This window comes from Pleurodeles waltl, chromosome 11, assembly GCF_031143425.1.
Source record: "Pleurodeles waltl isolate 20211129_DDA chromosome 11, aPleWal1.hap1.20221129, whole genome shotgun sequence".
Classification (NCBI taxonomy): domain Eukaryota; kingdom Metazoa; phylum Chordata; class Amphibia; order Caudata; family Salamandridae; genus Pleurodeles; species Pleurodeles waltl.
In genome coordinates, this window is record NC_090450.1 from 991,661,331 (window position 1) to 991,675,549 (window position 14,219).

Here is a 14,219-nt window from a genome sequence, read left to right on the forward strand (position 1 = left end):
GCTTCCGGGGCCAGAAAATGGAATTAACTCAACTGGTGTTATTATCTGAAACTACTGGTCAAATCAGCCTTTTGAAGGTGTTTCCGTCTAACTTCAGACCACTGCCATTTTAAACATTATTGTGACACCATTGATCTTATGAACAGAAACAGACCTCAAAAAGATACACTATTCCCATACATACTGTGCATCACCACAGCTCCTGCATCATCCTGGTGCAGTTGATGACCTGATCATATGCCTATGATAGGCCATTGATCTCAATGAAATGCAACTGCCCTAAATCTAGTTCCCTTCTTTGGTGCCCCTGCAGCAGTGCCATCAATGTTTCAGCTCCGAAACGGAGAGTGGTTAATCTTCAAACACATTCCTTTTCTATTACACACTTGCTGACAAAACCAAAAAGGTACTACTTGAAAAGATGAAAAGGAGAAATAAGGGACATCCCCCTGAACAGCCAGTTGCTACCACTAAAACAATTCTCCTCTGACAAAGCAGTATATAGCTAAGAAACTCAAGCAACCATACTCTGCATGAATAACCCGAGAAGGTAAATGACTCAAAGACTGAAGAAAAGTATGGACTACTGCAACCCCCAAAGGAAGCCAAGGAAATCTGTCAATAAATGTAAGTGTCATCTAAGGGCAATCAATGAAGGACACCAGTGTGGAAGGCACATCTACCTACCGTCCTAATATACCAAAGAGTCTTGCATAAGGGATGTGATCTTTCTATGTTTAGTGTGTTTTAGGGGAGGACTAATGCACGTCCAGAAAGTGAAGAAAGTTGATAAAAAGCATGTATGCAAAGGCCAGGTAAGGTGGAAAACTCGACGATAATGCAATAACGCACACTAGAGCAGGACGTTACAGAGGCGAGGACTTTAGGTGGAGGTGGAGCCTGTGGAAAAAACAAGATTTGGCAAACATTTGTCATTATTGTAAAGTCCGATCCGTTTTTTGTTTAGAGTGTGTAACGAGTGTAAATTTAAAATATTTGGGATTATTCCCTGCTTTAATGATGCATTAAGTAGATTTTTTTTAGAACTAGTACAGAGGCACCATCAATCTGGAGAGCAAAGTCACAGGGCACGGATCAGAAGGATATAAAGATTTCAGTTTAGCAAAAGATGTTTCGCACTCTTCCACGGATAAGGGGGAGAGAACAGAAAGGGTGGTAGAAGTCAATCTAAGTACCATATCTACTACTGGAAAATTGCAATGATTAATTTCAATTATTAATGAATGAATTGTGTTAATAAAGAAGTCTTTTAATGTATGTCACAAAAATTTAGAGAGAATTATTTCCTTAGTTGTTCTGGTGACATTCTTGATTATTTGGAAAGCATATATTTCTGGGACTTCACCTATGTCGATATTTTAGTAGAGGAGTAGTCCACCTGCTTGGTTATTTTTTTTTCTTTTTTAAATGATGACATCACTGATTTACATAATGATTTCAGTGTGTCGTCATATGCCTGTCTCCATTAATATCCCACTTGTTGTAGTTTGATTTTTTGTTATTTATTTTTTTTAGTTTCACATCTGCGGTAAATTAAGCAGCATCAAACTGGGATATAACTGAGGCTTCAATATTCCTAGTGTATGAATCTCATTGCAGCTAAGCTGTGTAATTATCATCAATGCCACTAAATTCCACTGGGGTATTATTATTAAGGTGTTTATGTCCAGTCGTTTCCTGTCACACATTAGTCCCCATTCTTTTTTTGGTTTCTGATTTGGTCTTCCAAAGTGTTATTGCAAATTTGACAATACAATGATCTGACGAAAAACAAGGTTCAAGAAATAGATTACCAATGACTGATGGTGCCGATGAAGTCTTAGGCATGACTTTTATTTTTATAAGTGGGACTGGAGACTCTCTGGGGAGACTAAGTACATGTAGTAATTCACAAAATTCTTTAGTTTTACCATCAGGTGAACCAACTGTCTAGAAGATAAGATTTCAAAAAACTTAGAGTCTGCTAGATGAGACAAGAAGGAACAAACTATAGCAAGATATTTAGCTGGAATTCACTATACAGTCTGGCAGTCCATACGCAAATAAAACCAACAAGGTATCTGACGAAGGCGAAGAGATATATAAAACTAGCTTGTCTACAAGGTAATAGTACTATGTCCTTCTACACCCCGACCTCCTCCTACACCCCGACATGGAATCTCCGCTCCGCCGACGACGCCCTCGCAACCGGTTCACGCGTCCGCAGAACTTGAACCGGCAGTAGATCATTCTTGCAGCTTGCCGCCAAAACGTGGAACACTCTTCCCACCCACCTGCACCAGACCAAAGACCTCCTTACCTTCAGGAAACTTCTCAAGACCTGGCTGTTCGAGCAATAGCAGCACCTCCCCCCTCCTCAGCGCCTTGAGACCTTCACGGGTGAGTAGTGCCCTTTGCAAATTTCTGATTGATTGATTGAATTGATTAGGCACAGGAGTGAGCGAGGCACCAGCTGACGTTTAAACATGGCTGCCTCACCGCCACTGCATTTGCTTTTAAGCTTATCTTGTTTCAATAGCCTATTACCAGGTAGAAGGGCATCCACAATTTTGGGCAAGTATCCATCTGTTGATCAAGTTTCCATAGCATGTGTTATATACACATTAGTAGACTTGACAAGTTCATAAACTTGTCTTCAGGGTTTGTTAATGGCCATGCATTTAGGCAGATGAACTCTGTCGTATCAATCCTCTCAGTAGTTCATCTAGTGCTGGAGATGAGACTAAAGGAGTAGTGTCTCTCTAGTCTTTTTTAAATCATTCAATAATCTGTAATTAATGGGAAAGGTGGCGAATCGCAGTGACTTTAAAAAAGATGGGGAATAACTGATGGAACTGAAACGAGTGGTGTACCCTGACCCGAACGGACATGCCTCAGGCATCTGGCCTGCTTTTATGGTCAGACCCATCTTGACATATGCTCCAGCGCAGCAGCTCTGGAGTTAGATAAAAAGGAAGTTGGCATGCAGAAATCGCAAATTATTAAAGGAAGACTCACTTTCATTTATATCACATCAATCAGTTTAGAGATTTCCGAACAGACGATCAAGTATCAATTAAACCCGGTAAAAATCTTCTAGCAATCAACGTATACAAAGAGCTCCCCAGCAACTGAATAATAGTTTAAAATGCCCAATCGGTTACTCTACAAGAGTTCCGAGAACAGCAATATTTGTTGTTAACTCAAGGGCACGTATTAGGCCTGCTTTTATAGTCAGGCTGATCTTTGCACATGCTCCAAGCATCAGCTCAAGAGCTAGAATGCACACCCACAGAGCCCGAATCCAAAATGTCAGCTGTAAAGAAGATCAATATACAAAGTGCAGAACAGCACATTATTAACAGAATCACTCTTACTACAAACTTCAAATAAAATCCCTTCAATAAATGCATACATTCCAAAACATCAAGCATGAATTACAACAGGTAAAGATCTTTAAGCAAACAATATATAAAAGATACCCACAGTAACGGTTTAAAGTGCCCAATCCACCCAATACCACCACCAAATTCCCGAAGCAATCCGCAAGGGGGAACCTTAGAACTGTGCAGCGCAGGAGCCAGCGAAACTGTCAGGTGCAGGAAAATTGGTATAATAAATGCAACCCTTTTCAACACATGGTGCTAAGAGTTTTTTTTTCAGGGTATGTTTTTTCTTAAAAAGATAACGGAATTTCCTAGGATGTACTACGGTGACTAGCAAAGAAATTACAGAACTTAAGCAATTATTGCTACTTTTACTTGAGGTCTTATTCTTTCCTGGTTTACAGGGTGCACATTGAATATTCATCATGACTACAATCTGCAGATTAAGTATGAAGGTGGTTAAGGCAGTGTTACTTCTGCTCTCCTCGGTCTTCCTTCCTCATATCACCTCTCAGCCTACTTTCCCTTCCCACCAGCCTTTTCTACATGCTACGGACAGAGTGCTAGGTTTGGTACAGAGTCACAAGACGTGCCCACCCAGGGCACCCAGCACTGGCACCTCATGGTAAGGGCAGAGAGATCAAAGGCAACCTCTAGATATCAGTCAGTTAGGACTCGGCAAGGGCCTAAAGCCAGAGACCATGGCTATTTTACCCCATTTACCCATTTTGTTGTTTGATCTCATACTCCCTCTCATCTAGCATGCCTCGGAGAGGCACTCCTGGATGGCACATCAGCTCAATACAGCCACTGATGGACTTCCGTGGCTCTAGTGCTGTCTCTGCATAGTATTTCCTAATGACCTATCAGTGCCACTAGTGAATGGACGTATGTCGCTCCTGAGATGACTCCACAATGCATTTCATTGGTATCACTTTTGCCAAATTACTTGTAAATGCTGCATGACCACTTGAATAATCACTTGCATGACCGGCTCAGGGGTGGAGGAAAAGTACACCTGCACGACAGACTGCTAGCCGACCTCCTAAGGACATATGGCATGACCGTTCTTCGACAGCTTCATGAATCAGATGGCATGATAAGCAGCATGATAGACTGCTTACAAACTGTGACAACTGCACGTTAAGTGGCATCACAAATTCCAACACAATTTGAATAACAAATGTCTCCAATGTTCAGCACCCCACAGAGAATTATGCTACTTGTCTGCTAAGCACTTCTGTGTCTCATGAGGCGTAGCAGGATCCATATAAATGCCTCTAAAGTACAATACCTTGTGCTGTCGGCATCAACTGCTGCAGCGATACTCCTGATGCCACTCCTGGATGCTGGAACACCATTCCATGACGAGTTACCTCTAGCCGTGGCCTTTTAGATGGATCTATAACATTAAAAGCAGATCAGGCATTTTCAGAATGGAATGGTGGATTACTCCAAGTCAAATATATATTTGCCTACACATTTCCTGAAGCTACTTAATTGCTATATGACATCGGATGGTTTTTAAAATGTAGTGTACACCTTCTGTGTAAATGTGCTCTTTTTTAAAATCTCGTATTTGTTTTCTACTTGACATCTATTCCTTTGTTTCTTATCCACCGTAAGTTAATGAGTAAGGTTTTGATCCCTAAATCTCTGCACACCAGGCACTGCTCAAGTAATCCTTCATAGAATATTTTACAACAATTACCCAAGCAAAACATTACCCTATGATCTATGAAGAAGACATCGGTCCCTTGAAAGACATCTACAAAATGTAGGAGCAGGGCAGCGGAAAATATGGAAGAGGCTTCTGAAACTCCCACAGACAGCAGCCTAGAAAGACCATGTGTACCTATCCTCCATATACAAGGCCGCAACAATGTACTGTGCTATACAAAATAAAGGAAAATAAAGTGCATGAGATAGCAGTGATTTAAGAGAACACTACTTTTTGGGAGGCTGGTAAATTCCCACGCAGATGTCTCAATAACGACTCATCAAGCAGATGAGGCAACCTGTCTGGACCTAACAACAATAGTTTCATAACAGAGATACTGGAGCCTGGAGCTGCAGAACTCCTTGTTAAAAAAGCCTGCACACTGAAGAGCTTTAGCCCCCATCATAGACTTCATAGCTCCGGGGAAAAAGCTGGAAACGTCAAAATAAAAAAAATTACAAGTGCATCAGACATCAAACATTGCTACCATATTTGTAATTTCTGCACAGGGGACAAAGCAAGCCATAAAATAAACTGTGACAACAGTCACAATTATGGACTCTTAAGAAGTATGATTCTGCTGGGAGGCTCAGTTTGCATAAATTACTAGCAAAATGGCAGTTACTTTTATGAAGAGCACAGAACAAAGGAAAGAAACTATTACAAACTGTACCTTCTTCAACAACTACCACAGTAATAAAAATAGAGAATCATCCAAAAAAACATTGGCCTTCAGTGAGGGAGCTAATAAAACAGCTAAAAAATACACAAGGTTTCAGCAAACTAAAAACACTGGTAGAGTTGAAATAAATATGGCTGTGGCAGCAGTGCTGCCCATGATAGTTATATGCAAACAAGGACGTCAAGATTTCGAAAAACACCCTGACATTGGCCCGGACAAATCTACCCTGATCAAAGTGCACCTAGGAATTTAGAAACAAAATTTTAGTAGCAAATTTGCCCAGACATAATGACAAAGCTAACAACCCAAAGAATAATCATCATATGTTAAGTTATTTTTAACATAAGAGAAAAACCGGACATAAAAAATTGGAAATTGTCAATAAATATATAAAATAGTTACTCCTGGACCCCATGCTCTATTAATTCAGAATCAAACGTCCACAAGTGCATCCTGTTTTATATCAGGGTAATATCCACAGAGTGGAGCCTTTTTTATATTAATTTATAAAAATTAACAACTTTTCTGAAGACAAAAATGTCTCTCTATCACCAACAAAATTTAAGATTGTTGTTCAATGGAACCAATGCTGGCTTGAATGAAGAAAAATTTTCAACTATATTCTAACCAAAAGAGCAATCAGCTATCCATCTCCTCTCACAGTACATCTACCCCTTCAGTCCCTCAACATCACTGTGGGCCACATAAGACCCACAACAAAAACGTTCAGGCAGAGCAGGAGAAGGGTCACTGCAGAGTCAGGGAAGGAACTAACTGATCTTTTAGTGCCCGCAAGAAGTTCTACCCTGCGCCAAAAAAACGCAGCCTTTCCCTAGAGTCCAGCATGCAGGGAATAATCCATCACTCTGCTTCAGGACATCCCAAGGAGGGGTGGAGCATAAGCGGCCCCTTCACCGCCACACCCTCAACGTCACCACCAGCCCAAACGAAGAAGGCGGTCAAGCAGAGTGAGTGGGATAGTGCAGATTCAAGAAAGAACCCACTGACCCAAGTGTCTGCAGGAAGTCTTGCCCTCAGCCAGAAGTACTTTCTCAACCAGTTTGCCATAGCAACCTGGCCTGCTGTTTCTAGCTAAGGGCAATCTTAAAAGGCATTACCCTTTCACACCCCTGCTAAAATATATGCACAGACGACCAGTGAAATGACTACACCGGTAAACTTAAGAGGCAAATGAAGAATTAACTCCACTTGTGCATGTTTTTAACAGTTATTGGACTACCACATACCTTATTTCCATCCTATTCCACTATAAAAGCTCACTTCCTGCTTCTTCCTGGTAATGAGTTATTTCCACTACTGACTCTACAAAGAAAATTGGGATATACAGCTTAACCTAGATATACCACTGTTGAAGCGGTTCTTCCTGGTCTGTACTTTTTGCTGGCAAACAAATTGATGCAACTGAAGCACTCTATTAATGCTGCAAGAACAGCTGTTTATAAACACCCAATACACTTTATCTTGATTCACTGTGTTCTCCTACAAATATCATCACTATGTTACTATCCAACTTCACATGGTCAACTGTTCAACCTCTTTAAAGGCACAAGCCCATTTTCAAATTATTCCTTTAAATTTCTCCTCTATGCTCAAATTTCTACACCCTCACCCTAGCAGCCAATGACGCTGCTTCATATTGCACCCTAAATAGCACATCTCTAAGACAAGTTGTAAATGAACTACTTGGTGCTACACCACAGCTATCCCACAAACCCCTCAAAGCCAAACCGACAACTGAATTCCAACACTTTACCACAAAATTCACATCTGAATTAATTCCAATCATCAAAACCACCAAACGATCATGGCAAAATGGGTGTGGCATTACAATTGGTTGCCACCCAAGGCATTTTGTTTGGGATCAAGAACAAGTCTTCCTGTACATTTTGTCCACTAGACAAACATAGCCAACCCCCGCAACAGAGACCTGTTTTGGGAGATTGTAAGTGGAGCCCTTAAAAAAAGAAAGAAATATTAGGTAAATGAATACCACAAACATTGTAAGAAGCCGATTTACTTACTACTGACCCGCATGTTAAATAGGAGCCCTTAGAAAGCCTTTGTTTAAAGACTCTGTCGGCCTCCCAAAAATCTTGATGATTTCAAGCAGTAAGATTAGAACTGGGTCTCTATTTCTGAACATGCTTAGCTTGTTCTTGAGCTATAAGTTTTCTCTTTAGCATTAAACTTATTTCTTGTGGTTGTCGAGCCCAAAGGTATCCTTATAGCATCAAACTTATCTCCTGTAATGAAAAACCTTTCTTTTAAATGCTGAATGATATTATGCAAGAGTCTGACGAACTTTCATGACTCATGGCAAAAATCTGTAAAAAAGTTCAGATTATGGAATTTATATTTTCCTGAGTGAAGAATTGCTGGCACTAAATAAGGTGAGGAGCATTCTCCACACTGGGGAAAGAGAAGGCACATTAGGAGGCGGCAGACAACATTTTGAGGCAAAGCTATCTGTAGACCACTCATTCAAAAGCCTGGTGGATACTGAGATCTTCCCTTATTAGTTTTGGGTCCACGTTAAACAAATATAGAGTATTATCTTTCAATTCTGAACACGCATAGACCCAGGTCGGAGAACTGCTGGCCTCAGAGGTACGAGAACAATGGACACAGTCTTTGTCCATTATCTGTTAAGACTGCTCCTTCTTTTTGAGTGAGAAGAAAAAGATTCTTAAGAAAGCATGGTATGAGAACTAAGAGCAAAGCACAGTTCACTATGTTCATTAAAAAAGTTATCTATTGTAATTACAAAGTACATTATATAGACCCGCATGAGGTATTTTTTTAATGGGATTCAGTCAATCATATTTAGGAAGATTGTGGGAAGTTTACAAATTATCTGGTTTGTAGTTGTTGAGCTAGGATGTTGTGCAGTGTTGCAGCCTGGAGTTCACCTGTGTATGTCAATAGGTTTTTAAAACAACTAATTATTCCTTTGTAATTTGCATGACACAAAATTGAACTACGGACTCTTATTTTGGCATCTTGAAGAGTTTTTGGTTAATTTGCATTCTGTCTAAATAACTTTATAAGCTGGATACTGAAGGAAATTATTCATTTGGCATTTTAAGTTGTATTATATATGTTTTTGGAACTTTTTTCTCCTATGGAGAAGGAGATGTTTGATAACCTTTCACACCCCTGGCACCATCAGACCATGAAATCTATTACCCTAATTTCCACACCTCTATTTTGTCTGCAGGTTGACCATAACAAACATGCTTCAAATCTGCACTGGTCTTAAATCTACATTTCCTCTTATTGTATCTACCAACCGATAGCTCAATTTCTATTCTCTGCAAAAAAAAAACTGGAAGGTTTAATCTTCAATTGACTCACATTCTCGGAATCTATTTAACACCCTAATCAGGTTTTATCCTCCAGTCCACAGAAGTTGTTGTCTCATGTACCTAACTTCATTATCACTGCCCACCATAAGACTGTCCATCAGCTTCAGATGCATTTTGAAAAAATATATATAACCAAAAAAAAAACACACAAAAAACCGATATCTAACAAAGTCAAATTAGGTGACCTTGTATTAGGCACCAGTGAGTGCAACATAGCACTGTACTCATTTCCCAAATGAAGGGCAACTACAACGTTTCTAACATATTTCTAATTCATGCAAAACATTTCTATTGGTTTATTTGTCAGATCTGTGAAAGAATTCTCTCAATAAGGGATCTCCGCCCTCTGATCAACACTGGTTGATTCAGCATCATCCAAGCAGATTAGGTTTGATAACATTCACTTCCAGATTGGGAATGTCATAAATCACATACTCCATCTTCAGGTTTTCTTAGTATTAAACATGATAAAGTCAGCAACCATGTTATTTAAGTCAGCTATAATCAATAGTACTGATTCAACAGATGTGACTACAGAGGTTTGTGCGGTTACGAGAGAAGTAGAGGGCATAAGGGCCATTTATGTACAAATTTTGTATTATACCCAATAAAAAGCTCTAGCACAATTTTAGTGTCACTCGATACATCAAGTCTTGCCTAAATGGTCAGAGACCAGTTTAGAAAAAGGTACCACACTTCTCACAAAGAAATGACAATTTGACAATCACAAGCTCCTTGCAATGTACCAGGAGCCCAGAACATGGGGCTCCCTTATTAAAGAGTGCCCACAAGCTGGAGGAATTAGGGTAAATTATTCTGCAAGCATGGGGTGAAATTCAATGCACCAGGGAAGGGGAAGATGCACGTGTTTATGACAACTACAGAGCATAACCCCATCCAACATGGGTGGAACTCCACGATCACCATGCTTTTAGTGTTCTGGAAGAGGTGCCATCTAATCACTGGCATGTGGTGGCACCCCGTAAATGATTCCAGAAACCCTTAATCCAGCATTGATTCAGTCAACAATTTAGTCTGTGACTTTCCGCAGGTAAACTGCCCTCTAGCAATCCCAATTCTCCTGCAAAGTTAATTTGTGTGGCTAGCCCTGGAGAATGTACAGTATATGCCTTCAATCCACGTAGCAGTCCTTTAATGGCTGGGCAGCCTCAGTGCAAACCATGCTCTATGTGCTAGAGTGCTACCTCCTGGACCCCCTGGATAACTTCCTAAACTGAACATAAGTAAACCCTTGAAAACGTTTTCCAAAATAGAACCTTGCTTTAAAAAGCATCAGGATGTTCAAGGAACATTACCAAACCACTCATGATTTGTATATTTTTTGCATAGGGGTCTGCAGTAACTTACCCCAAAGGTTTCTATTTGGTCAGGAAAACCACATGCTGGGGATTGATAGGGAGAAGTATCATCAGAAAAGGGCTCTATGCCCCCAAACAGAGGAAAACACCATCATGTGGAGTGTGAGGAACCTGTAAAGCAGTAGGAAGTAAAGCTACTGAGGCTGCAGGTTAGGGCACAGACTCATTATTGGTGGGAGGCGGAGGGGTGACATCTTTCCCAGGTGATTCCATTTCTTTATTCAACATACATTGAGCAAGTTTTTAAACAGACTACACAGGTTTGCAATGCCTGCACATTTCCCTACATGAAGAATAACTTGTGTATGTGGGGCAGGCAGTTTTCATCCCCCCCCACCCAAAACTACTGTTTTAAAAACACATAGGTGTCAGTCCCCGAAGCCGGATTCAGCAGATTTCTTCTTCAGTTGCAGTCTGTGCTCTCTGCAGAATTGTGTTCTATTGCTTTTAATACTTCAAATCAATTGGAAGAAGGAACAAGGCATTGAGAATGTTAAAGAGCCTTGGAACTGAAGGGGACTCAAGGACCCTTCAGGGAGCAGATGCCGGCTCCCTCTGTATGCCATGCTGCCCGTGGGGCTCCAAGAACAAGATAACCTTTTACTCTAGGCACTCAGCTTTAAAGCGCAACTCTCAGAGTTAACTAGAGGATGAAATGCCTTACTCATTTGGCTAGAAGGGGCAGCAACAAAGGGCCAAGAAGGACACAGAGTATGGGCCAAGGCTCAGCTAAAGCTGTGTCTGGTCATTTCTCAATTTCACTGGTGTCAGTGAAGCCATTATTTTGCTCTTACTTCTTGATGTAGTTCCTCAATCCTTAATTTTTGTGACACAAATAGAGGAGAAACAGCTAAAGCTTAAAGATCAGCAACCTTGCCAGACATAAATGTGCCAGTTGCAGCTCAAATAGCACATGGAACACTACAGTACAGCAACATTCACTGCACTATTACAGAATGGCCCAATTCGGTCTCATTAGGTTTGAAGAACAAACTTGGCATGTCTGCCTCTGGCCCTCATGCTAATGCATCCACATAAAGTGACTAAGAATGATGGACCTTTTGGCGCTGGTAAAGAATCTAACAGAAAGCAGGGAGAAAGAGACTGGCTGACAAGTGTTAACTATCAGTTAGCCAATTAGGTGTTGTTTGTGAAACCTACTGGCTTTGTCTTAGGGCCTGACAAACATTATTTTCTAAACAAATAACAAAAAAACAAGATGCAGGGAGCAGGAGAGTGCATTGGGACAGAAACCGGTAATACAAGCATCCCTGTAGTAGTGTGCAAATAAATTAAAGTATTACACAGTGAAGGAGGATGTGGACACCAATGCACTCCCATGGAGTGCTAAAAGCAAAATTAGAAAATTGTCCTTTCTCGTGAGCAGCTGAAGGATACGCGGATTCAACCTACACACAGTGAGAATGAAATGGTCCATAATTGGGATAAACATCAGAACTAGGGTGAAGCCATCAACTCAAAAGCATGGAGTAAGATAGACAATAATCGTTAAACCGAGAGCAAGGTTGTGTACCAAAATCTCACTCAAAGCCTATATTGAATACAAAAGATTTATTTGCCAACAGTGTAGGTGAAATGTAAAAATAAACTAAATGCAGGAGTCTGTGATTTTGTATTGTCGTCTGTTTAATCCCCTAAAACGTACATAGGGCGAAACGTACTCTTTACTTCAGAATGAAAAATTATTTCAGAGGCATATACAACTTTACCAAATATCCTCTAAATCAAACTTTACAAACACTCAATACGGCGTGCACAGAATCAAGAAAATGATCCAACTCACCTGCTTGCGTCGCAGCAGCCTGTCTCTTGAAAGCTTCAATTTCTATAGCATTTGCAGTCCCCGTCACGGGGCTCATTGTATGTATTTGCTGCTGACGGGAATGAAAAACAAAATCATTAAATGCAAAAATCACCACGGATGAGACTGCGCGTACACCACTCTTCAGCGAAGGTAATCAAGACACCAGTCAGTGGCACTAAGGTGCATCATAGTGCACAAACTGGAAGCACAACTCAATCTGGAGAGCTTGCAAGAAGTAGAAAAATGATGGTGCAACACTGCTGGTGCCTGACCAAGCCATGTTCAGATGAAAGAACACAGCCTTCTGTCCAGATGAGTGTGTAGCTTCTTTAACTTAAACATGTTCATATATATCAAGTGTGCCAGGAACCCTCAAATACTAGTAGGTACTACAATCAGGGTTAAAGTCGGGAATCATAATACGGTTTAAACCCAGTCAGCCGTCTTAAACACACACACAAAAAACAACAAGGGAAAACTAATAAATAGCACATGAAATATAAATACCAAATTTACCAAAAGACTTGCTGGCAACATAAGAGTAACGTCTTATCTACTAAGCATGCCTGCTCTGGGTTAAGGTCAAAGAAATAGCAGAATACACAATTTTTTACTATTAGGTCAACTATTTTCAAGCCCATCAATTTAGCCTAACTGATCTTCTAATGATACATATTTTTCAATATTTGTTTTGGGAATGACAATGCTTGAGAGGTGTAAGAAAAGATATGTGAATTGGAGACCATTCCTAGGTGATTTCTCAATAGCCCCATCAATGTTTAGATCCATAGATTAGGGACAGTACTACTCTGACAATAGATGCCTAATGGATGTATACTTGGAAATCAGTAACTTGAATTAGGTCAAGCCCAGAGCCTCAGGCGAGTTGGCTGGCGAACATGAGCCTATTAAACAATTGGCAGTGGTGCAAGCCTTCTCTGGCGATTAGACGGGTCAGCAATGCCCCCAAGAATTGAAACGAGGACTAACACTAACCCAGCCTGATGAAGTATGCCCCACTACTTTATGACCCTCTGGTACAAACAAAACATTTAAATTACAGCAAGATTAGAAGACCTGTCAGTGAAAACATTTGTTTTTAGATATTTTCAAATATCAAAGTATACTTGTACACCTAATCCCTAGTCACCAACCTTCAAACTGTAAAAGTAAAGGCGGTCGATCGATAACATCCACAGAATTCTCGGTGCTTATTTAAAAAATATGATAATTAAACCCCGTGATTTTTAAATTAATTCTCTGGTCGATAAGCAACTGATGGCAGTAGAGACCCACAAGTTCCCACTGACTTACACAGACATTCATACACTACAACATGTCCATGTTATTAGCTACAATATTTATAGGATTGGTACGCTGCCAATTTGTGCAATCTTATTGCCTACTTTAATCAAAAACATGTTACCTAACAGTAAGTAAAAGCTAAAATGCTCTAAGCCAAAGAGAGGCAGGACTGACAGAGTAATCTAGAAAAAGAACTAGCCAGATTGTGTTCCACTGGATACAGAAAAGCTACCAAAACACTGGACCTTCACCACGTAAAGCATCAACTCTTTCAGTGCTAACCAAATACATTTCCTGGCATTAAACGCATACCACAAGGTTCAACAGGTTAGTTGTCATTTTATGACTGGAAGTTTTAATCATGCTATCAAAACCAGGTGAAATTATAGTAAGAATGTGTGTATAGGTTGGAGGAGTACTTTTCAGGATGGAGACCAGGCTACTGGTTGAGCTGTTGCAGCCTTTCCAAATACAAGGGATGGAATGGCTGTTCGTAGGAGCCGAGTCGCAAATTCACCTGTCCTCACTGTTAATCT

The 14,219-nt window shown here is 40.4% G+C and overlaps 1 protein-coding gene across 8 annotated transcripts in view; it reads right to left on the reverse strand.

The window, feature by feature from the left end:
- EP400 (E1A binding protein p400) overlaps positions 1-14,219 on the reverse strand; it is a 601,391-nt gene that overhangs the window by 554,692 nt on the left and 32,480 nt on the right. For 6 of the 8 annotated variants that reach the window (XM_069215335.1, XM_069215337.1, XM_069215334.1 and 3 more), the window contains exons 3-4: positions 12,358-12,448; positions 4,681-4,788 (exon numbers count right to left, since the gene is read on the reverse strand). In XM_069215335.1, coding sequence (XP_069071436.1) covers positions 4,681-4,788; positions 12,358-12,448 — 199 coding nt within the window. The remainder of the gene's footprint in view (positions 1-4,680; positions 4,789-12,357; positions 12,449-14,219) is intronic. The other 2 variants (XM_069215336.1, XM_069215331.1) reach the window with 1 other exon arrangement.